Raw genomic sequence first — 23,303 nt, 5'->3', positions numbered from 1 at the left:
CTTTGGAAATATTCACAGAAAAAAATTAGCAAATAATCTTGTAGAAGATTAAGAGAAGTCCTGCAAGCAATCTTAAAGAAGCCTTAAGGGCATCTTCCTATAAAAGAGGTTTTGAATCAACTTTTTATAAAATACCTTCAATTCTACTTTTAAATGATCTCAAGATCTCGTATATCTTCTAATTAAACCCTCAGCCATAGAGAGGATATATATCATTTGATACGGCCAAATCACGCCTCATCGAAATAACGGTTTTAGACCCAAGGTCTCTTTGGACCAAAACCGTTTCAGAACATTTGAAGTCGATCTAGCGATGTCCGTCCGTCCGTCTGTCTGTTTGGCTGTTGTGCTCGAAAACTCTCGAAGGGAGTATACGATTTCGCCCGAACTTGGTAAACTGTAATATTGTTATCAAACTTAGATCGAGTTCGGACCACTCCTTTTAGTGCCTTCCCACAAAAGGTAAAAAAAAATATTTTTTACTGCACAGACAGAGAAAGGATAATCCGAGTTTGCTCCAACTTTGCAAATCCTAATATTTGCATCCATGCTAGTTCAGGTGCGAAAATCGACTATGTCGGTCATGCAATTATTCATTTGACAACATCTTATTGCCAAAATATATATTTACAAATCAATTGTAAATACACATATCAGAGATGGGAACCTGTGAAATTTGAAAAACAAAATTCAAAATGCAGAGATGGGATTGCTTCTTTGAATTGACTTTACTTTCTTAATTATACCATGGCACATATGGCGCACAGTAAAATTGAAATCGAACGAAGATTAATATGGAAGTTATATCCATATCTAAACCGATATCCTACAAATTTGACAAGAGTACAGCTGGGACCATTCCCCAAACTTTACTACGACTAATCACCAGGGATACAAAATTCCTGCTCAACCCAACTGCCATCAATTAATTCCCTTGGAACAATGAAACTATTTGAATGTAGTGGAATTATTTCTTAATTGTTAATATTATTCCGATTTGGCGACAAAACAACACAAACTTCTTACCCGTGATGCACCAATGAACACTGCATTTGTCTAATGAACAGGCAATTGATCTTTTCCCAATTGTTAGTAATATTTGCTCCACTAGCAATGTTCATCAACATATAAATAACACTGCTTACCATCAATCATTAATAGCGATGACCCATGGGCAATATTTTACACCACCTTTATATATTGCCCATTAATTAGCCGTCCATTCTCCGCGAGTAATAATCCAACGATCAGCGTTGTTATAACAAGAATAATATTATTTTCTTACTTATTCTCTTCCTCATGTATATTAGATTCGAAAAGATGGACTTTTTCCTCCTAACTATAAAAATGTATTTATTAATGTTCCAATGAACATTTCTCCTCGGCGTCGAAAATAGAATGACAAATTAACAAGTACCCCAGCGGATTTTTTAGCACATACATCTTCCATCTGAGACCAATGACAATGTAGGTGCGACCCATCCAAAGCCTGTATACAATTTCTACTTATATTTACACAGCGATGGCCTAGGCCGTCAGACGAGTCCGAAATCTAAAGACAATGTAAGCGAATGTTGGATGGGTCCGATATCGACCGACAATGTAAGCGAATGTTGGATGGGTCCGAAATCTATAAACATTGTAAGCGAAGGTTGGATGGGTCCGATTCCATCCACATTTTAAATTGTGGAACTTAAATTTCAGCTGTTTTTTTATTAAAATATTCGTATTATAGAACAGTGTTTCAACAATAAAATATTCTTATTGTAATTAGAAATAATGCATAAAAAAGAAATTCATAAATTCATAAATGTTTTTCAAAAGACGTGGGAAGAAATAAAGTTTAAACTAAAGAAAAAGAAAAAATTACATTTTCCAGTTTTTTTATTGTAGGACATTGTTCGGAAGTGTCTGGCCTTATGGAATTTGAAACAATTTCTAATTTTTTGGCGTAATCTTGTTCATAGAATCCTTCACATCGGACAGCTTCTGAAATAAGGATAGAAAATATAGAACAATTTTTTAATATTAAACAGTTATACTATAGAATAGACTAATGGATTACATTTTAAGGAAATATAATATCACTTTTCCATAAATATGTAAGAAAAAAGTTAACTTACCGAAAATGGCCATATTTAAAAGTTTAAATTCCTTAAACGCCTTTTTATTTCGGGTACCATCTGGCCTTATTTTAATAAGGCCATCTGGTGAAATTATAACTTTTATGATACTAACCTGAAAGAAATTAAATTATTAATGGATTCTAACGGGGATTTTTTAATATTCTTACATATTTTCCAAAATCTTCCACAATTTTGGAATGCATGGAATCTGCTCATTTTGTAGAATATCATTGTTTTCCAAACAGTCCGTCCTCAACTGTGCATTTATTTTAAAATTGTCTAATTCTACTTTCTTTAACCGTCTTAAATTACTCCTACTGAGTCCTGACATTTTATTTAACTTATTTAACAAACAACACTTACTATATTCTTATTTTATTAATTTATTTTAATAACTTTTGTTCAATATTCACAACTTGCACTTTCAAAAACACTTCACAGAATAAAATTTTGCTTTTAAAAAGAAAAAAGCATCATAAATGAATAACGGTACAACACCGGCTGCAACAACACACAAAAAAAACTTACAAAACAATACAAAGGCATCCGATTCAGATGCAAGTGCGATGGACACATTTTATTTTTTGTTTTGTTCTTTAATTCTAATGTGGATTTTGTTCCACAATGTAATAGCAATGCGACTCATCCAAATCAGATGCTAGTTGTATGCTATAAACCACTTTTATTTCATTTTTTCCAATTGACAAAATAGCATACATTCGGATGGGTATTAAATTGTAATGGCGAGCGGACTGCTGGGACGTTCTTTTACTAAGCAAACAGCGCTTCTTCCTTGCTCTGATGTTTCTTCTTATTAGAATACTGGTTATTTTTTTCTGAGCAATTAGCGTTATCAAATCTCTTTCTCTCCCTTGGGTAATTGTGTTTGTTCTTGCTCTATTTATAATATATATTATATTTATAATAGTGAACACAGTTTTGCAATACAATTGCCATAATAAGAGAAAGAGAGTAACAACCAAGAAGAATAAAAAGCAACAGTGCTTATGTGGGGTATGTTCAGTAAAAGCTGCTGTAACGTTTCTCACACAAACAGGTATTTCTAGGCTATATCGATAAATGTTGTAGAGTGCAAATTATGCCTTTTGGGGACATAAATATCAAATAAAATAAAATAAATGGTAGCTATAGCTATATCTGAGCCGATTTCCTTCAAATTTAATATGCTGACCTCCAAGCTACAATTGATGGCATATTCTAAAACTTTTCTAACTTGGGCATATATTAAGCATTTGGTGCACAATAAAGTGGAAATTGGTGAAAGATATATATCTAAATTTGCACCGATTATAACCAATCTCAATTGCGTTAATCCTTGAGTCAAACAGAAGATCTGTGCGACTCAATCCAACAATAACTTTCCTAACAAAAATACATGGACAGACAGACGGACGGATGTGCATAAATCGACTCAAAATGTCATTCTATGAGGATCATCAAAAGAAATTTTGGAGATATTTTAGTTCCTTCTTCATTTTTCAAACAAAAGCACCAAGCAATTATAACCTAAACCACAGTTTAGCGTAGGGTATAAAAATCATGCCAATGAAAAAATACTTCAAAAACCAACGTATATACTACCCCCGCTAATCCCTGAGAAAAATCAAAATACATTAGGGGAGCTCAACTTATCTCAAGCATTCTGATAACATTTGAAAAAAAAAGAACAGACATTCCCTAAGATAACAGGTCTTAGAAAACTTTGCAGCAGCACTTCAGACAAGTATCGTTAATGCGAATATCGACTAAGGGGCACTCGAAATAAATATTTCGATGTCGTTTATCTAAACTTCGGAGCTATATAAGTCAATTGTATTCCGGTGAATATGGACTAGTCATACGTTGCTATTCGAATTCGTTAGACGAAATTTCAACGGGAATGAAACTTTCAATTTTAGTTGGTTTTCTGGCTGTATGCCTTATGGCATTTGCGGTAAGTTTGAAGCTTTGAAGCCTTTCTTTTCTTAAAGATTTTTTGTTTTTTTTTTTACTCCTTAGGCCAATGTTAACTCGGAGCGAGTGAAATACTATCATGATGGTTTAGAGTTAAAGGGTACTGAGGCTCCTGAGGATGTTACTGAGACCACGGATGCTCCTGAAACCACAGAACCAGCTGAAAGTACTGATGCTCCTGATAGTCATGTACCCGATCAATTGACTATTGAAGAGGCCCATCGTTTCATTGATCATTTAATGGCTACTGTGGCCCAAATTGTGAATTCTTTGGTAAGTAGCTGATCCTCCTCTTAATGTATCCACAATTGTAAGAACCTTGAGAAAAAATTACGTTTATGTGAGAAATGCTAGTTTAGCATTACTGTAGATTTTACTGAACATACCCCACACAAACACTGTTCTTTTCTTATTTTTTCACCTTTGTTACTCTCTTCTCTTGTTATGCCAATTGCAGAAAAACAAGTGTTGGTTTATGTGAGACATGATGAGGAGCATCACTATAGCTTTTACTGAACATACCCCATAAAGCACTGTTCCTCGTTATTCTTCCCCCTCTGTTACTCTCTTTCTCTTGTTATGACAATTGTAGAGAAACTAGTATTAGTGAGAAGTACCGTAGTCACTAGCATAAAAATGAATGGAGCAAAAATATCAACAATCACACAACGGTGAGATAGAGAGTTGTAAATGGAATTTAATTTGTCTTTGCTCAGAAAACAAAAACCAGTATTCTAATGAGAAGAAGCATCAATGCGAGAAAAAGGCACTGATTGCTCACAAGAATTTTTCATTCTATTTTCGCAACCCAGGTGAAATGTTCATTGGAACATTTATAAATACATTATATAAGTTAGAAGAAAACGTGCGGAAAGCTGTGTCATTTATAGTTTGGAACAAATATCACTAAGAATTGGGAAAATATCGATTGCCTGTTCATTAGAGAAATGACGAGTTCGGGTAAGAAGTTTCAGCGGCAAATATTATTAACAACCAACCAGAGACGGCAAATTGAAATCGTTGCAAAGGGAATTCGTTGAGAGCAGAAGGGTCGACCAGGGATTGTGTATCAGTGGTAGTTAGCCTTAGTAAAGTTGAGGAAGGGCCCCAACATATTCCATAAACATTGCAGCACCGAATGTCGTGGACTGTCCTTGAAAATTTTTTCCTTAAAAATCCACAATCATGGCTCCGACTTTCCTTGAGAAAATATTCTTTAAAAATCCACGATTATGACTCCGACTGCCCTTGAAACTATTTTTTAAAATCCACGATCATGGCTCCGACTGCCCTTGAGAAAATGTCCTTAAAAATCCACGATTATAGCTTCGACTATCCTTGAGAAATAATCTCTAAAAGTTCGCTATCATAGCCCGGGCAGTTCTTAAGAAAATGTTCTTTAAAAATCCACTTTTACAGCTCCAACGGTTCTTGAGAAAATATTCTTTAAATTTTCACTTTAACAGCTCCGATTGTCTTTGAGAGAATATTTTTAAAAAATCCAAGATTATAGCTCCGGCTGTCCTTGAGAAGATTTTTTTTTTTTTAAATCCACGATTTTAACTCCGACTGTTGTTGGGAAAATATTTTTTAAAAACAACTTTTTTAGTTCCGACTATCCTTGAAAATGTTTTCCTTAAAAATCCAGGATTATGGCTCCGACTTTCCGTAAGGAAATAATCTTTAATACTCCATGTAATTAGCTCTGACTGTCCTTGAGAAAATGTCCTTAAAAAATCCACGAATATAGCTTCGACTTTCCTTGAGAAAGTATTCTTTAAAAATCCACGATTATGGCTCCGACTTTCCTTGAAAAAATATTCTTTAAAAATCCACGATTATTATTAAAAAATCCACTTTTATAGCTCCGACGGTCCTTGAGAAAATGTTCTTAGAATTTCCACTTTAGTAGCTCCGACTGTCCTTGAGAAAATATTCTTAGAATTTCCACTTTAGTAGCCCCGACTGTCCTTGTGAAAATATTCTTTAAAAAATCCACGATTATGGCTCCAAGTGCCCTTGAGAAAGTATTCTTTAAAAATGTGCGATTGTCTTGAAAAAATGTTCGTGATAAATCTCTCTTGCCTCCTCTCTCCCTCTCTGTTTTTCCTCTCTTTCCAAGTACACTTCTTTGTTTTCACACAAACCAATTCTAATATTTAAGCACTTCTCTTTCAAAAAGCTCGATGCATTGCACTCCGGCAAACCTCATCCACAGCCAGGTTATCCGCATGAAGGCTTACCCAATCACCATGAATCCGAAGAAGGCAATCAAGTGCCTGAACATCCCAACGAACATGAAGGACCTAAGGAAGATAACGATCTTCCCGGACATCCCAATGACAAGCATGAAAATCCTGACAATAATCATCCAGAGCATCATGAAGAACATAAGGATGATAAACCAGAACAGAACGAAGAACCAGAGAAAAATAAACCTCATCCAGAGAATCACGAAAACCCTAATCAAGATAAGGAACATCCAGAACACCATGAAAACCCCGAGGAAAATAAACCTCATCCAGAACATAACGAAGAACCCAAAGAAGATAAGGAACAACCAGAACACCACGAGGAACCCAAGGAAAATAATCACCTTCCAGAAAACCACGAAGAATCTAAGGAAGATAGCCGCAATCCAGAGCACCATGAAGAACCTGAGAAAGGGAATCACCCTGCACAACCACTCGAAGAACCCAAGAAAAACGAACCCGCTGTAAACGTTCACGGACCCAACGAACAACTGTCCATTGAACCCCGTACCATTTTCAGTCCATTCTGGTGGCTAGTAAAATCCGGGATGAAAACTTTGCGCGGAATCAATTGCAGTATTAAGGGTGTCGTCAATGTCAGACACAATACCGAAGAAATGCTACACAATTTCCAACGTTGTGAGGCTGGAACAGTGAAACAAGTTCAGGCAGTCGTTGATTCGGCCTACAAGGTTCTGGCCATTAGCGCCGAAATAATTCACATTAACGATGAGGATTGTGGCAATCCCAATTACATGGCCGATAATGTTGATCCCAAAGCTAAGGCTTCGGCAAGTTGTGCCAAAAAGTTGCGTAGCAAAATCATTAGCTTGAATAGTCAAATTAAAACTACCGTTAAATTGATCAAAAAAGTACCGCAAGATGCTGGGGTGTGTGTCCACAACACTTTTGGCCAGTACAGAGATTCCATTGCAGATTTTCCCGGTTTCGTTAAAGAGTGTTCCAAATTGAAGTAGATTTTCTTTTGTAAATTTTGAAAAAAGAATTTAAATAAATAAAGAAATTATAGAGTTGCATTGAAACACAAAGTATTCATTTTGGGTGTGGATGGGGGGAGATCATTTTGTCCTTTCTTTTAAGCTGCTATCAGATGATAAGGGTTTTACATATGTTGTGTCAAATTTTTCATATGTAGAAGTTGCACACATCGTGTGATACATGGACGACATTTCAGTTGTGAAATATATGAGTAAAATACAAATGTCCTTTTTCGATCACAGCGATCCCTTTTTTTAATAGGAAAAAAATATAAAAATGTTGTTTAATTTTTGTTGGAAAATATGTAAAATTACATGTGTTGTAAATTATTATAACCAGTAAGGAAAAGTGGGGGGGAGTGGTCCATTGTATGGGCGTTATAGAAAGGCATGGACCTGCACCTGACATTTTTCTGTCTTCGGCTGTAGTATCCATTACGAACTTCAAATACCAAATTTGAAATAATTCCGGCGAACAATGTCGCTTAAATCACCAAAATACCGAATATTGGGAGGTAACGTTCTATGGGGGCTATACGAAGACCTTTACCTGCATAGCCAGTTTTCTGTTACAGGATGAGGCATTCATTACGAACTTCAAATACGAAATATGAAAAAATTCCGATGAAGATGTGTCGGTGGACTTAAAACCCCAAATCGGATGAAACATATATTTGGGAGCTAAAGCTTTATCCGAACCGATTTTCACCAAATTTTATGTACTTGCTTCTACATTGAATTCGGTCGGATGTGCCATATTTCAGGTAATTTGGACTGATATTGGCGATTTGGAGCCCAATTAATCCGAAATCAATTGAAGATATATGCGAGCCATATCCAAATCTGAACCGATCTTGATACAACTTGGCAGAGGTATTTCTGGGCTGTATCTGATATCAGGTACCAAATATCATTCTTGTGGGGTACAAATTACGCATGTGGGGGACTTATAACCCCAAATCGGATGAAACATATATATGGGAGCTAAAGCTATATCCGCACCGATTTTCACCAAATTTGATGTACTTGCTTCTACATTGAATTTGGTCGGATGTGCCAAATTTCAGGTAATTTGGACTGAAATTGGCCATTTGGTGCACAATTATCTCGAAATCGGTTGAAGTTATATATGGGAGCCATATCCAAATCTGAACCGGTCTTGACACAAATTAGATGTGGTGTTTCTGGGCTGTATCTGATACTAAATATCATTTTCTGGGGTGCATATTACGAATGTGAGAGTCTTAAACCCCAAAATCTGATGAAGCATATATATGGGAGCTAAAAGTATATCTGAACCGATTTCCACTAAATTTGAAGTACTGGTTTCTACGACGAATTCAGTCCGAATTGCCAAAATTCAATCCATTTGCGCTGATATGAGCCACTTGGTTCACAATTAATCTGAAATCGGTTAAAGATATAAGTGGGAGCTATATCTAAATTTGAACTGATTCTCACCAATTTCAATAGAGTTCGTCCTTGGGCCAAAAAATATTGTTTGGAAGATTTCATCTCAATCGGATAATAAATGCGACCTGCATTTTGTTCACAAAAATTCATGGACATGGACTGACTGACATACATAAATCGACTCAGAAAGTAAGTCTATGAAGATCCTCAAAGATAACTATTTTTCTATCTCGCTTCTTCGCATGATACAAACAAATCATGGTAGAAGAATATAGGTAGATGCATCAGCGCTTGGGAACATTGATATGTCAAAAATTTTAAAATGTTTTGTCAAAAATAAGTAGATTTTTATATGTTTTCTTATACGACGCAAATCTGAGGTTGTAATGTTATGTATTTTACAACAATTTTTACAAATGTCAAGGATTTTTCATTCAAGATTTTCAATTCCAAAATAAGTTTGACATTTCATTCTCCCAGCAGCTGTGTCGATGCGACCAACTGTATTCTTCTACCATGAAACAAATGCACAAAGACATAATAGCCTTACCACTATTTAGTGTAGAGTATATAAAGTAGTAAAGAGTACATAAAATGTATTAATAATAAAGAAAATAAAAGCAAACATATTATGCCCTTTTGTCAATTTTTAGCTGCCAGATTAGTATTTAAACAATTATAACTTGTTGACTTAAATCAAAGAGGTTATGACAATTTAAACCATGTAAACCTTACATTGAACACCATGTTTTGTTGGACGACATGTTTGACAATCACGCCATTTACTAAGGTAGCCAACTAACAAAATGAATGCCCCTTCAAATGGAATGGAAAATACAACTCTGTGTTAGTATTCCAATCAAAATGAATGGCATGAGAAAAAAACATTATTTTCAATAGAGAGTCATCTCTTTCTAATTGGAGATGCCATATGACAATGGCAAAAACAAAACAAACTGAAAATTGTGCAATTAATCATAAGAATAACAACAACATATTGCACAAATGAATGCATGACCAATTTAGGAATTATCTAATTTAATTTCCATATCAAAACAAACCGGAAAATATAATAACTCTTATGTTTTTATTTGCAAACTATCGACAAACATATGGCAACACTCACACAACAATTTCCCAACAATCTATTCATCGCACTCACTTCTCTTTGAAACTCATTGGTGATTCGGTTCATTAGAAAATCAGTCGCTGTTGTGAACGGACGCGCATCTTGACGAGTGCTAGTGAGCGAAAAAGGTAAAAATCTTTTCAACAGAAAACACAACAAACTTCAACAGGAAAAAAAACTAATTAAAGGTAAGTAAATTTGAAAAAAGTGAAAAGCGCAAAGGTTATTCGAATAAGAAAAAGTCAGCAAAATGGAAAATTGTGTGAAAATCTTAGAAATGGTTTCTATGATAGAGACTTGTAAATTTTTCTTTCTCCAAGGGTGGTGGGGATCGTGTGAAATCTGTTTTTTTTTTGGCTCAGACTATTGTGTGTTGCTACCATTTCTTTACAGTCTGTGAAAAAATCAAAATGGCGACTCTTCTCCACTGCAGAAAATACTGGAACACAACGAATGTGGATGATGATTACTATATTCCTTTTCACAATAGTGCGCAATTAAGAAAAAAATCGGCGGTGATATGGTCGAAAAATATGAATCCTTGGTTGAATATTGCAAACAATCATATCGTATGTTTATTAAATGAATTCCTAGTGAAACTTTGAATCGGAAGATATTGAAGAAATAGCAGCAGGGCATTATTAAAGTTCTGTAACTTTTTCAAATGTGGTTTTGTGTATCTTTTTTTAATGGCCTCTTTTGTGTGTGAGAGAGTGTGTGTGCGTGTGTTGTTAGTTGATTTTCTCATGCCGTCGCGCAAAATTGTTGTGTCGTCCATCGTCATCGTCGTTTATGGTTCGTGACTGAGTACTGCTTTAACTGCTGCAGATATATATGTACATGAGATTGGTACGTTTGTGTGTACCTATCGAGGTAATATTTTTTGGCGGTTTGTTAAAGAGGACTCCTCGTTTTCGTTGTGCCCCCCATCTATACTTTTTTTCTTGTTGATGTATGCTCTTCATAGACTTCAGTTTTGTTGTTTTTGTTGAATCGACGGAGACGATGACGATGCATTGAAACATGTTTTGCGCGCGAGAAAAACTCACGTTTTTATTTTGTTTTGTGTGCGTGTGTTTTTTCCCACTTGGACTTGTGTAAATTATTTGTTATTATGACATCTTGGCGCACATTTTGACAATCTTACTTATAAGAATGGACTGGCCGCCAGCTGATTGGATGTGTAGGCTCGAGGAGTTATCGATAGTGGTTTTGTAAACAAAATAATTTCACAACTTTTATTGGACGGGACAATTGGAAGATTTTATAGCCATTTTCCTTATGTACATATTAAGATTGACCATTCTCTAACATCGATTTAAAGAAGTGGTTGTTCACAGCTATGAATACCTAACGTAAACATTTTTCTGTGGCAGATTTAAATTATTTATTATGTCTTTGTGCATTCGATTGTACCTTAAAGGAGGACGCGATATAGATCCATAGTTACTTTTGGTGATCATCACTTTCTGAGACGATTTATGCATTATTTTCTTTCCGTCCATGTATTCTTGTGAACAAAATGCAGGTCGCAGTTGTTGGCCGATTTGAGATGACATTTTCCATGCAATATTTGTTTGGCCCAAGGAAGACCCCTATTGAAATTGTTGATAATCGGATCAGATTTGTATATAGATCCAATATATCTTCAACCGATTTCGGGTTAATTGTGCACCAAATGACCAATATCAGACCAAAAGTCCTGAATTTTGGCATATCCAACCGAATTCAGTCTAGAAGTGAAAACATCAAATTTGGTGAAAATCGGTTCAGATATAGCTCCCATATATCTGTTTCTTTCTATTCGGTGTTAAAGTCTTTCATGTGCACAATATGCAACCACAAACATGATATTTGGTACCAGATATCATATAGAGGTCGGAAATACCTTTGCCAAATTTTATCAAAATCGGTTCAGATTTGGATATGAAATCTATCGATTTCAGGTTAATTGTGCACTAAATGGTCAATATCAGTCCAAATGACCTGAATTTTAGCACATCCGACAGAATTTAATCAAGGACTTTGTGGATCTTGGCTCCGATATTTATTTTTAATATAATCCTTTTCGAAGTGAAATCATGCACTCTATAGCAATGTTATTTGGTAGAAAAGATTAAAATATCTCCGTCAAATTTGGAGAAAATCGATTCAAAATTGGATAGGCCTCCCATATATTAGTTCCTTCTGAAACCAAACTATAACTGCTCTAAAACCAAAATTTGATTCAAATAGATTATTAGTGGTGTAGGTTATCATATAGTCGGCTCTGCTCGACTTTTGACTTTTCCTTACTTGTTTTATGTGTGTCACACTTTTCACCCTATTTGCTTGAAATTTGGTATATAATTATAATTAATTACATCAGGACTAATCTGGTTTGTCTAAGCTTCCGACGTTCTTCAGCTGCAATTGATGGGAGTTGACTCCTTGAGCGGAATTCATGCTGTGATTTTGTATGGCATTTGTACTTCAGTATGTGAATGCCACTCAGACCTGCTTGATAGGCTTCTTGGTCTAGAGGGTCTATCTAGTAGCGTTGGACCTCCCACTCTTGATCATGTATGTCATTCCTGACACGCATGGGTGGGGGATGACTCCCATGATAACACCCAACCAGATACTGTAACGAAAGTATATGGTTATGCTGACGTACTGGAAGGACCTTCGCCTCCTCATGTAGATGGTCCACTGGTGCCATGAGGAGGAACCCTTTCGCAGTTCACTGCGGAACATTCTGACAGGTCTTAATTTTGTTCCACTGCGTAGAACCTAAATTCGCAGACCACATTGGGCCTCATAGCTGACCACAGACTGACTACCGCGCTGTAAGAGGTCAACAAGCGTCTTAAGGATCTTGCTCCTACCTTTCATTTTTCGCTGATTGGTGTGACTTGCACGAACGGCTAGAACATGATGTCGAATGTGACCCCTAGGATCTTGGGATAGTCCTTGATCGGAATAATATTTTAAAGCATTTTGGAATGTTTAGACGTCAGATATAATTTGGTTTATATTTTATATTTTCTTGACTTTTTAGAGTTCAATTAATAATTGGTGTTCAAAAATCGGTTATTTTGGTCTAGATAAATACATAATTGGTCTGTTCCAGAACTGCAAGAATGTACAAATTGTTACTACGATAACCAATTTTCCCTGCATTGCCGAAATCAGGGTAAAACCTCGACCTTAAGAAGAAATAAATTCAATCAAGTCAATCAAGTACTAAACTAGAGTTGTTCCCAAGTAATCTTTTTTAAGCCACGTTCGAAATTTTTCAATTCAAATTCCTTGTTTGACACGGTTCTACTAAAACTATTTTCACTGAAAAATATTAATACGTATGACAAAATTTTGGAAAAGTTTTTGGAGTTTTAAGTTTAATTTAATTTGGGTCTACAAAACTGTTTTTATGGCTCTAAAACAAAAAATTACCCACAATTTAAAATCTTAAATTCTCAACATTAAATTTTCAAACAAGCACTTCAAAAAATAGTTTCGTCATGGTTGGTTACAAGAAGGAAAGTTTATTGTGTATTACAATGTCTCTCTTTGTCTTGCATTTATACTGCAGTAAAAATGTACTTGAGTTTTTGTCATCCTTGCATGTGAAGTGGATTTGTGGATGAATGTGGTGGTGATGGTGGTCAACAAGAAGATTGAGGTTCTTTGCTTCCATGCCCCGTCGTGTAAGACAAGCAGCAAACTTTGTTATTGATTATTTGTGATTTTAAATTGAAAACATTTTGGGGTAAAATATACATCATCTACTCTATATAAACGAGCAGTTGCAACGTACCGTGGCAAATAACACACTGTCATCATATATTAGATAAGGAAATATTTCTATCGAACACTTGAATAGATCCAGCTCTAGTTCCTTGTTGTGATTTGTGTTAATCCCCTTTAGACCCTGTCGAAATTTTTGTCGTTCTTCTAATTATTTCGGCGTTATATGCATACCAATGGCATATAATTTCACCATTTGAATATATATAATTAAAATCAAATATAAATAAAAAAAATTCAAAAATGATGTACTTTTTCGAAGCTTGAAACCGGTTTCTATAGATCTTGAAAAAATAATAATTACATCATTAAATAAAAATAAATTAGCTTGTTTTGATGAGGTCCAGACGAGTAGTGTTGACGCAGACTAAACTGGAAACATGTACTTTGTGTATTATTGGCTTCTTTCTAAATCGCAATTTCAATTAAAAATATTATTTTGTAAAAGATTTGTCTAACGAAAATATCGTTTTTTATTGATTGCTTAAGTCCGAAATATTCCTCGTTGGTTTAACTTCATATTGGTCTACTAAAGAGAGCAATGTTTTTCAAAACGTAGCTGACAGCTTTGCAATATCGCTACCAATATAATTAATTCAACCTGGCGAAAGGCTTGGTTTTTCAGCTTTTGGATATGGCGACTTTGGTGAAAAGCACGCTCTTGTAATCCCTCGAAATATTGGTCCTAGACCCACCATGTAGTTGACTCGGCGAACTGAGTCGATATAGCTATGGGTGTCTGTCTGTTCATCTGTCCATGTTAATTTGAAATCACTCTACAGGCTATAGGTAAGGATCAATCCGTAGGAAATTTTGCATGGGATTCGGGTCAAAATAGCCTATTGTTTTAAAAAGAGTCAAGTCAAAGAGACGCACAATTTTGGGTACCGTTAGAGTTTGAGACAGACAGGCAAAAACCTATTATTTTTGGCTTGCCATCAGATAATATTTAGTAGGTAAGAGGTCTATAACTTTTGTGTGAAAAATGTCAATATTTTCATTTTAGAGTGAGAGCGAGAAGTCACTCTGTGAATTTATATATACATTAAAGCGAACTTCGGATTTTTTTTACATTGATGCTGATTTTATTGTCGTATATAGTCAGATTTCAGAGATTTAGCAATATATACCCAGGTTTCTGTTTTTCAAAATTTGTTGGAAATTATCATTAGCTATGAAGTCCTAGAGACCTTGGCACTTCCTTAAAGGTATTTAAAAATTTGGTGAAAACGATTCTTGCTAAATTTTTATGTCTCAATGCCAAGGTCGTTATAAGCCGACTTATTTATAGACATTGTTCGAAATCTTAGCACCTTTCAAAAGAGCTCAATTAGTTTTTGGAAAAAAATACGTGTTAAAGAGTTTCAATCGGTGTTCCGACAAATATACCTTAACTTGTATTTCGCAAAATCTTGGCATCTTGTAATAGTAGCGATTTTAATGTACTGTCTATTTTAAAAGAGCTAAATTAGTTTTTGACATGCATACATGTTAAGAAGTTGTAGTCGGTGTTCCTTACCTTGTGGAGGCCTCCCAATCACCATCTGGTGAATAGGCAACCTCCGCCCACGAATGTAAGGAAAGACCTTCACGATCTAGAGAGAGAGATGTAGAAGAGAGCTTTTCGATAAACAGGCCTATCAAGCAGGACTTAAATGGTATTCGCTCTGACGCTGTCACAGAACTCATGGAGGAATAAAGATTGAAAAAATACATTAGAATCTCCAACCTACCAAATAGCCTAGCCGATGTCTCTTGTTGGATAACATGGGGCATCTGCATTGTAAGTTTTCATCGTCCCTATCTCTTCTTCATTTTTACAAAGTATGAAGTAGACGGGAACACGGTTATCCCATTTTGCGTTCAGATATCTGATACTGCAGTGGCCTGTCGGAATGCCTTCCCTACAATCGGTCTATAAGTGTTATCTTCTATCGGGCACTTCCATATGAGAACACTGTTATCCCATTTTGCGGTCAGATATCCGATACTGCAGTGGTATGTCAGAATGCTTACCCTACAACTTGTCTCTAATTGTTTTCTTATATCGGGCACTTCCATATGAGATTTGTTTTTTTTTTCGCAGAATTTTTGATTTTTGTAGTGGAGGTACCAGAAGAAGTATGGGCCCGATATGTGTAGATACAGATGGACGGGCATGGCTATGTCAATTGCAATTGTTCTGACACGGATATTTTTAAAAAGGATCTGAGTTCTTTAACAGTTATTTCAATTTTTTTAACCGTATCAGATGATGTGTAAATTGCATGACTTACCACATTTGAAATGGAACTTATGACAAACGCCATCTATCGCCCAGGTTTAGGACAAGATTGCAAAGTCGTTAGTACTATACCAAAAAGTACAGTACTATATTACAATGTTTAGACAATTTCTTCCACACTTTCTTTACAATTGTATTTTGTGCCAACCATGGTAGAAGAATATAGGTAGACGCGTCGACACAGCTGCTGGGACAATGAACTGTCAAACCAATTTTGGAATTGAAAATGTTGAATGAAAAATTATTTAAATTTGTAAAAATTTTTGAAAAACGCGAATTATAATAGCCTTCGAATGACGTAGTATAAGAAATCATATAAAAATCTACTTATATTTGAAAAAAAACTTTTGAATTTTATTGACATATCAATGCTCCCAATCGTTGATGCATCTACCTGTATTCTTCTGCCATGGTGCCAACTGTACGCAAAATCCAAAAACATATGCTTAGAATAGCTTCATGTTAATTTTAGCCATGTTGATAGGTCAAATTGCGTTACATTATTGGTTCTCTTGATAAAATAATCTAATATTATTATATTATTTTATTTTGAATATTTCCGGTGACGCCGCTTGTGCATCACACATTGGGAATTCCAGGAATTTTGTTGCGATAATGTCACCCTTTAAAATGTTGCTTTGCAATTTATAAATTTTCGCTTAAGCAAACTCTAGTCTTTAAAATATATTTAAATAAAATTGATATACAAATATAAAAATGTATTGGTTGTACTTATTACTCAATGTACTTCTTCACTACTTGCCCTCCATCTGTTTATTTTTTGTCCCATAATTGTTTTCTTATGCCAAACAAGCGTAAAATATTTCTAATGATTCAACTATGCCATCAATTACCTATCTGATTTTTCAATCCTACCTACCTACCGAATATAAAGTGCTTCAGGATGATTTGTCCTTACTCTACCTATACTCGCGCTGTGGGAACCGGACATTTTTGTTTTATTATTTAAGCATGATGTCCTTTCGTCGTTTTTAGCGGAAATTTCGTCTCGCCGACAACAATTGAAAGTAGAGGGTTGATTTAATTTCAATTGCAAACAGCATGCGGTGTATTTTATTAGTTCATGCTGTTTCCGAGTATTTCGGGGTTTGTTGTGCTGCTGTTACTTCTACAAAAACAATTACTAATGCTGGAAACCCAAATTTTTAAATCTTTAAGAAAGAAACATTTTTTCTTTTCATGGCAATTTTGCTGCTGTGTCGTTGACCTTTTTTGAGTCATTAAGAGAGGGAATTATATACGTATTTTAATTGTCAAAACTATTTCCGATTGCTTCGCTCTGTATCACAATGATTAAAGGGAATGTTTAATTTAAAACAATTGTAATTAAATGTTCAAATATATTTCATGAACAAGGCCATTATAAATTTGGCAAATTTTATATCCTTAGACATAGAATTGAAACGAGGGGAGGGTTATTGTTGACATTTGCATTTCCTGTTGTAACAAAGGCTAGACAGTCATCCTTTCAAAGTTTAAAAGTTGTAAATTTTTTAGGATTATCTTTTTATGGCATTTAATTTTGTTTCCGTTGTTGGAAATATCCGTGAAAAAATTGAGACATGTGCCTATGGAATACCTATAAAATCTGATCAGCATCGCCTTCAATTTAAAATATGTTCTAGTTGTCCAAAATGTAGTTTTAAATGCTTTATTGTTCTATTGAAGTTGCATAGATCAGAAGGTTAGCCACGGCGGGTTCAGTCGGTTTCACTTTCTCTGTTGAAAGTTTCTCTCCCTGCCTGCCTGATTACCCTATTGAAATCTTCCACAGCCTTCATCTTTTTCAAAGACTTGGCTGACTAATATTGCCCTTGTTCCGGATGCGGCAAATCTTTCGATGCGAATTTTGAACAGTCACATTTTTAGAGGTGCAGCTATTCCAAATACGGAATGTGAGATTTTCGTTTTGTTCTGGACAACTTGAGCAGCTTGGCAAATAAAATTACAAAAACAAAGAGTCGGTAATCTAGATGGAATCCAAATCCAAGTATCTGTCACAGTAGTTAAAATCATGCGGCACGCTTTGGTTGTCCTTGGCTTTTTGCCCTTGCAATCTTTAGATTCGGAACTTTTTGTTCGTCTACATTAAGTGTATTCTTTCGAAGAACACATTAGAAAGGTTACTGAACCTAAAAATTATCTTACAATCCAAATCCATGGATTAAAATCATTAGTAATCCATAGATTCGAAGTTTATTGTACATCTACATTGAGTGCATTATTCGGAAGAAAACCTTAGAAAGGTTATTAAACCTGGAAATACACTTACAATAAGCAGTCGACAGATCAAACGATAAATGACACTGTCAAAACACTGATAAGTTATTATCTCAGCTGTTTCAAGAGTTCCACCCTAATCGAGGATTTTGCAAGAGATGGCACTTGGAAACCAATTGCTAGGTGTCTAAGCGCATCTGTTCCATAAGCTCGAGAAAAAGAACATGATCCAACTGTAGTCTATGTGAGGATGAGAAGAAGAAGTAGAGACGATTAAAGATCTACTATAGAAATGTCGGTCAATGTTACCAGACATAAGATGTAGGCTATTTGGTGGCAGGCATAAAATGCTTTTTTATTGGCTTAAGTTATCGCTGGCTTCTTCGTAGAGAAACAAAGGAGTTTTAGGTAGACTTAGTTTGATTTTGGCTCTACGCTCCTTTGTTCCTTTCCGAAGAAGCCAGGCGATGACTTAAGACAGTCAAATAAGCGTTTTATGTATCTCAACTTAAGACAAAGTCGAACGTTCATATGTTGGACGTAGATCCCATCATTATCGATAGGTTTGCCTAAAATCATGTCCTGGCTGGACACATACATTCCTACAAAACCCTCCCATATTTTTCGCTTCTGTAATACTCTTTTTTCTATCACCACTTCTTTGTACTAGGATGAACACAGTGTACCAAAGGACTCCGAGGGAAAATTAACCTAGATCAAAAATACATTGTCATTGGCTGTATGTCAATTATTCCTCTCGATAAATTGATGGCTGGCCCAATATTGTCATCCATAGAAAAATATAAAAATTGGGAGACCACGCTTTTATGTGACACCAACGAATTTAAAGGGATTTCAGAAATTTCTCATAGAGAATAAAACATCCTTGAACTTGTTTGCTAGACGTTCCAATGCGGTCATGGTCTGCTATTGAAAGTACAAAGTAAAGGATTATAGGGTTTTAATTCGACAACCAACCCCTATAACGGTTAGAGGAGATATTCTAACTCAAAATGCTATCATTATCATACCATAACCCATACCAAAAGCGAAAACATCTGTCAGTGAAATTGGTCTCGTGACCTCAAACTTGTCTAACCTAAGTACAGTATCTTCACGAAATTACTAGTCACTGGAAACTATGACATATTAAAATATTATATTATTTAATAGAATTAACTTTAATTTGAAATTTGGGTTCAGTGGGAGAGACGTTTTGCAATATGGGAGCGTACTTTTATATATCCCCCTTAGAGCCACGAGAGTCACTCTGTTCTTCCTGTTTCAACAACGTCGGATCATTGATGACTTGGATCATTGATAAAATTACAATTTGTTTTTTAAATATATCTTAAAATCGCAAGATAAAAACACGAAAAAGGAATTGTAATTTAAGGGGGGTTTTTCTATAGCTTCAAGAAAATGTAAAGTTATTTTAGGTTGTGCAAAGGACAAAATCAAGATTTGAAATATGCTGTTTTCTATTCGCACTACCACCCTACTGTCTTTCTTCCCAAAAGAAGTAGTCCAGAGTTACTTGAACTGAACTCATGACTACACTCCTTTTTGGGCATTAAAAATTGTTGGAAACGTAATTAGGAATCCAAGATTAATTCCTAAATTAAAATAAGAATTAATTCAAAACTTCGAAGATATTTACTTTTCTACGCCTTTTTCCTAAGATTCTGAAAATTCTGCAACGTGTCGGCTTCTTCCACTTTTTTCTGTGAAAAATGTCAAAATATTAGGGAACGCGTAAAGCGACCACAATTTTCCCGCCAAAATTGATATCACTTAATGACAGATTTGGTGAGTAGGTAGACATGTGCCATTCAACCGAAACAGAAGAAAGATGTTTTTTCTTTCCTCTCTCAAAGAAAACACATCTGTCATCGGAGAGAAGAATACTTAACTTACATTTTCGAGGGCACAATAAGGTGACAGGGGTAGCTAAGCACATTTCCGTCTTTCTTTCTTAGGTAGTTTGTAATTTTGGAAAACTCAAAACAATAGCCCATTTTTGGGTTGTATAATCTTAGGCAAGCCCAACAGGCGGCAGAGAAAAGGTACAGCTGCAAAGCTAAACAAAAGCAAGGTGGCATCAGATGTTTTATCATCTATTCATTTCATTATGTGTGCAGTCAGGCAGGCAGGCAGACAGACGTTGGTGTTGTAGACAGTTGTTATAGCACCCTCTCTTTCTAACCTGTTGGTTAAATAGAGGTTTACCCATTTGAAATTGGTAAAAATCCAAGTAACCATTGCAACTATTTTAACTCAACATCAGTTAGCTACAAGCATTCTAAGAGAACGTTACACAGTTTTTTTCATTTTGTAAAATAAATTTTTTAAGCTATTTGTTATTAAATTTTATAATTTAATTTTACAATAAAGTAAGACGAAATTGTTTGCATTTTTTCCCAGCAATATATTAATTTTCCTTTTATTATCTTTTTCTTGCAGTAATAATCTTTAAAGATGGCCCGTACCAAGCAGACAGCCCGTAAATCTACCGGTGGTAAAGCTCCCCGTAAACAATTGGCCACCAAGGCCGCCCGTAAATCGGCCCCATCTACCGGTGGTGTCAAGAAGCCCCATCGTTATCGTCCCGGTACCGTAGCCTTGCGTGAAATTCGTCGCTACCAGAAATCCACTGAATTGCTTATCCGCAAGTTGCCATTCCAGCGTTTGGTACGTGAAATTGCCCAGGATTTCAAGACCGATTTGCGTTTCCAGTCGGCTGCCATTGGTGCCCTCCAGGTTAGTAGAAAATACATTTGTTGTTGTATTTCTAATTCAAAGATTTTAGCAATTTTTAGGGGAGAGAGACATTTTTGACGTGAGAATATAAGTTTTATCTTGTATGGTTGAAAGCATGTGGAGTCGCATCTGCATGTACAATGAGGGGTGGTTTTTTGTGCAAAATTTTCAGAGGAAGAATCAGTCATTTTTTCGGAACTTAAATTATCCTGATAACATTTTCATCTTTGTCCGAGTCGTATTTACTACAATCAAAACGGAAACTTGAAAATCATTATTTTATAACATAAGTTCTGTAAAGGCGCTGAGATGTGTTGGAGAGAAAGAAGCAGGAAATGTGGGAAACATTCTAAAAGGGCCTATTTTTATATGAAATACTGCTTCTTTATAGTCTCAGCGCACTACTTGCTGGTTGAATCTGATACAAAAAATATACAAATGGCTGAATAGAGGAGTACTCTTACGCACGCTCAAGTCAATACAGTGTCACCCCATCCCGTATTGGCAGTAAAAAAACTCATCCATTTGGCGCTTACTGTATTTAGTACTAGTACAGTCTTTGCAGGGTTTACTTTCAGACCATTGTCATCGGTCCAACCAGACCGCTGCACCAGTGCATTTTTCATTAGGTCCGATGCAACTGTCGAAGGCGACTACTTTCATTTTTAGTTGATCAAAACTCACACTTTGGTATTTTTTAATGCCAACCTTGCTTTTCAAAATACTCCAGACACAATAGTCTAACGGATTGGTATCCGGAGATTTTGGTGGCAGAACCTCATATTGTAACCATTCTTGGGTGGCGCGTGCTGAGTGCGATAGTGCTGAGTCCTGTTGGAATGCCCAAGGTCTATGTTTGCGTGCCCAAGGCTATAATACACCCTCCAGAATATGTTCGTGATAATATTCAGCATTTATTCTGAAGCCACGGTCGATTAATACGAGCAAAGAGCGGCCATCGGCTGTTATGGCGACCCACACCATCACCATGGCCGGCATTTGAGTTCTGGTAGCCAATAGAAGGTGCACATTTTCAGCTGACCTCTTTGGCAAGTAAACACGATCATATTTTTTTGTTTACAAACTGCTGGACAACGAATATTTTCTCAACGGAGAAAACCAAATTCGGCAGTTTACAACTTTCGTCGGTGGCCAAGCGAAGCAACTCTAGCTATTTTGAATCTATTTTTTTATTGCGGTGTAAGTTTTGCACTTTTTGAAATTTCAATGGCTTTAAATGCGCTCGGGCATTTTTCAATATTTGCCGAATGGTATTTTGCGATAAGGTCAGCTCACGAGACATTTTTCGGCCTTCGATGAAGTCGCTTATTTACTTTTCGAACCACTTCTGCTGATGTTTTCTTTCGTCCACTACGCTACCATTATCACGGTAACGAGCGATGGTACAAGACACAAAAGATTTATTCACATTTAAATGCTAGAGTACTCTAACGATAGCCTCTTCTGGTTTTCCAGCCAAATTTAAAGAAATCACACTATCACGAATAACTTTTTTTCTGGAAAATTCTCACCAAAATGCTTTTGTACGCTTGTAAACAACATAATGAGCTGTCACTGGAATAATTTTAACAGCTGTCGGACGAGTTGCTTAGAAATGACAGCAGTCTAAAGTTTATTGCAGTTTTTTTCATTTCTGCGAAACCTTTCAGTACTTTTATCAGCGATAACTTGCGAAAAAATTCGGCGGTTCTTTACAACCCCCATTAAAGGGTCAAAAGTTTGAATAATCATAACTCAAGGCTGGGGGTACACATCTGTCGACAAAACCGACTGATACTATTTTTACTTGTTTTCAATTCACTTTCTTATTTGTTTTTATTTTTTTGTGATCTCAAAATTCTAATCATTTTCTTTTTTTTTATTTCCACAATTTTGCAGGAAGCTTCTGAAGCCTATTTGGTCGGTTTGTTTGAAGACACCAACTTGTGCGCTATCCATGCCAAGCGTGTAACCATTATGCCTAAGGACATCCAATTGGCTCGCCGTATTCGTGGTGAACGTGCTTAAGCATCTTTTGTAGTAATAGCAGCAGCTAATAATAACAATGACAGCAACAACAACAGCAAAAATGTCAACATTATTTTAATAACAAAATATCAATGCTGCCAGCCGCATCAACATCAGCAGCAACAGCAGCAAAAACAACAACAACAAAACAAAAATTACATTTCTTTTATACATTTTAATTATTATCTCTCTTATATCTTATCATTTATATTAATTATATAAAATAATAAATATATGCAAAAACAAAAATTACTATAAAATTACAATTAAAATAATATACAAGAAAACAAAAAACAACACAAAAATACA

General features: G+C 35.6%; 2 protein-coding genes and 1 long non-coding RNA gene across 6 annotated transcripts; 2 read left to right on the top strand and 1 right to left on the bottom strand.

Moving 5' to 3' along the window:
* Positions 1-9: 9 nt before the first annotated feature.
* Positions 10-3,467, bottom strand: LOC101889951 (uncharacterized). Its single transcript, XR_009341693.1, has 3 exons — positions 2,294-3,467; positions 2,124-2,238; positions 10-1,989 (listed from the first exon to the last, which is right to left on the bottom strand). It is a non-coding gene; the product is annotated as an uncharacterized LOC101889951 (long non-coding RNA).
* Positions 3,468-3,922: 455 nt separating this feature from the next.
* LOC101889208 (TPR-containing protein DDB_G0280363) lies at positions 3,923-7,401 on the top strand. Its single transcript, XM_005190622.4, has 3 exons — positions 3,923-4,080; positions 4,146-4,373; positions 6,283-7,401. The coding sequence occupies exons 1-3, from the start codon at positions 4,027-4,029 to the stop codon at positions 7,327-7,329; spliced, it is 1,329 nt and encodes a 442-aa protein (XP_005190679.2). The 5' UTR covers positions 3,923-4,026; the 3' UTR covers positions 7,330-7,401.
* Positions 7,402-9,923: 2,522 nt separating this feature from the next.
* On the top strand, positions 9,924-23,122 carry LOC101889501 (histone H3.3A). 4 transcript variants are annotated; one of them, XM_059119122.1, is made up of 3 exons: positions 9,924-10,020; positions 20,670-20,966; positions 22,866-23,122. In XM_059119122.1, exons 2-3 carry the CDS (start codon positions 20,685-20,687, stop codon positions 22,992-22,994), a joined length of 411 nt encoding a protein of 136 aa, XP_058975105.1. In that variant the 5' UTR covers positions 9,924-10,020; positions 20,670-20,684; the 3' UTR covers positions 22,995-23,122. The 4 variants fall into 4 exon arrangements, with proteins under 4 accessions (XP_058975105.1, XP_058975106.1, XP_005190680.1 ...); XM_059119123.1 differs by having other exon boundaries at positions 9,926-10,020; positions 20,685-20,966; XM_005190623.4 differs by having other exon boundaries at positions 9,926-10,080.
* Positions 23,123-23,303: the final 181 nt, after the last annotated feature.

This window comes from Musca domestica, unplaced genomic scaffold (genome assembly GCF_030504385.1).
Source record: "Musca domestica strain aabys unplaced genomic scaffold, Musca_domestica.polishedcontigs.V.1.1 14, whole genome shotgun sequence".
NCBI lineage: Eukaryota > Metazoa > Arthropoda > Insecta > Diptera > Muscidae > Musca > Musca domestica.
This window is presented reverse-complemented; position numbering and strand designations above follow the sequence as displayed.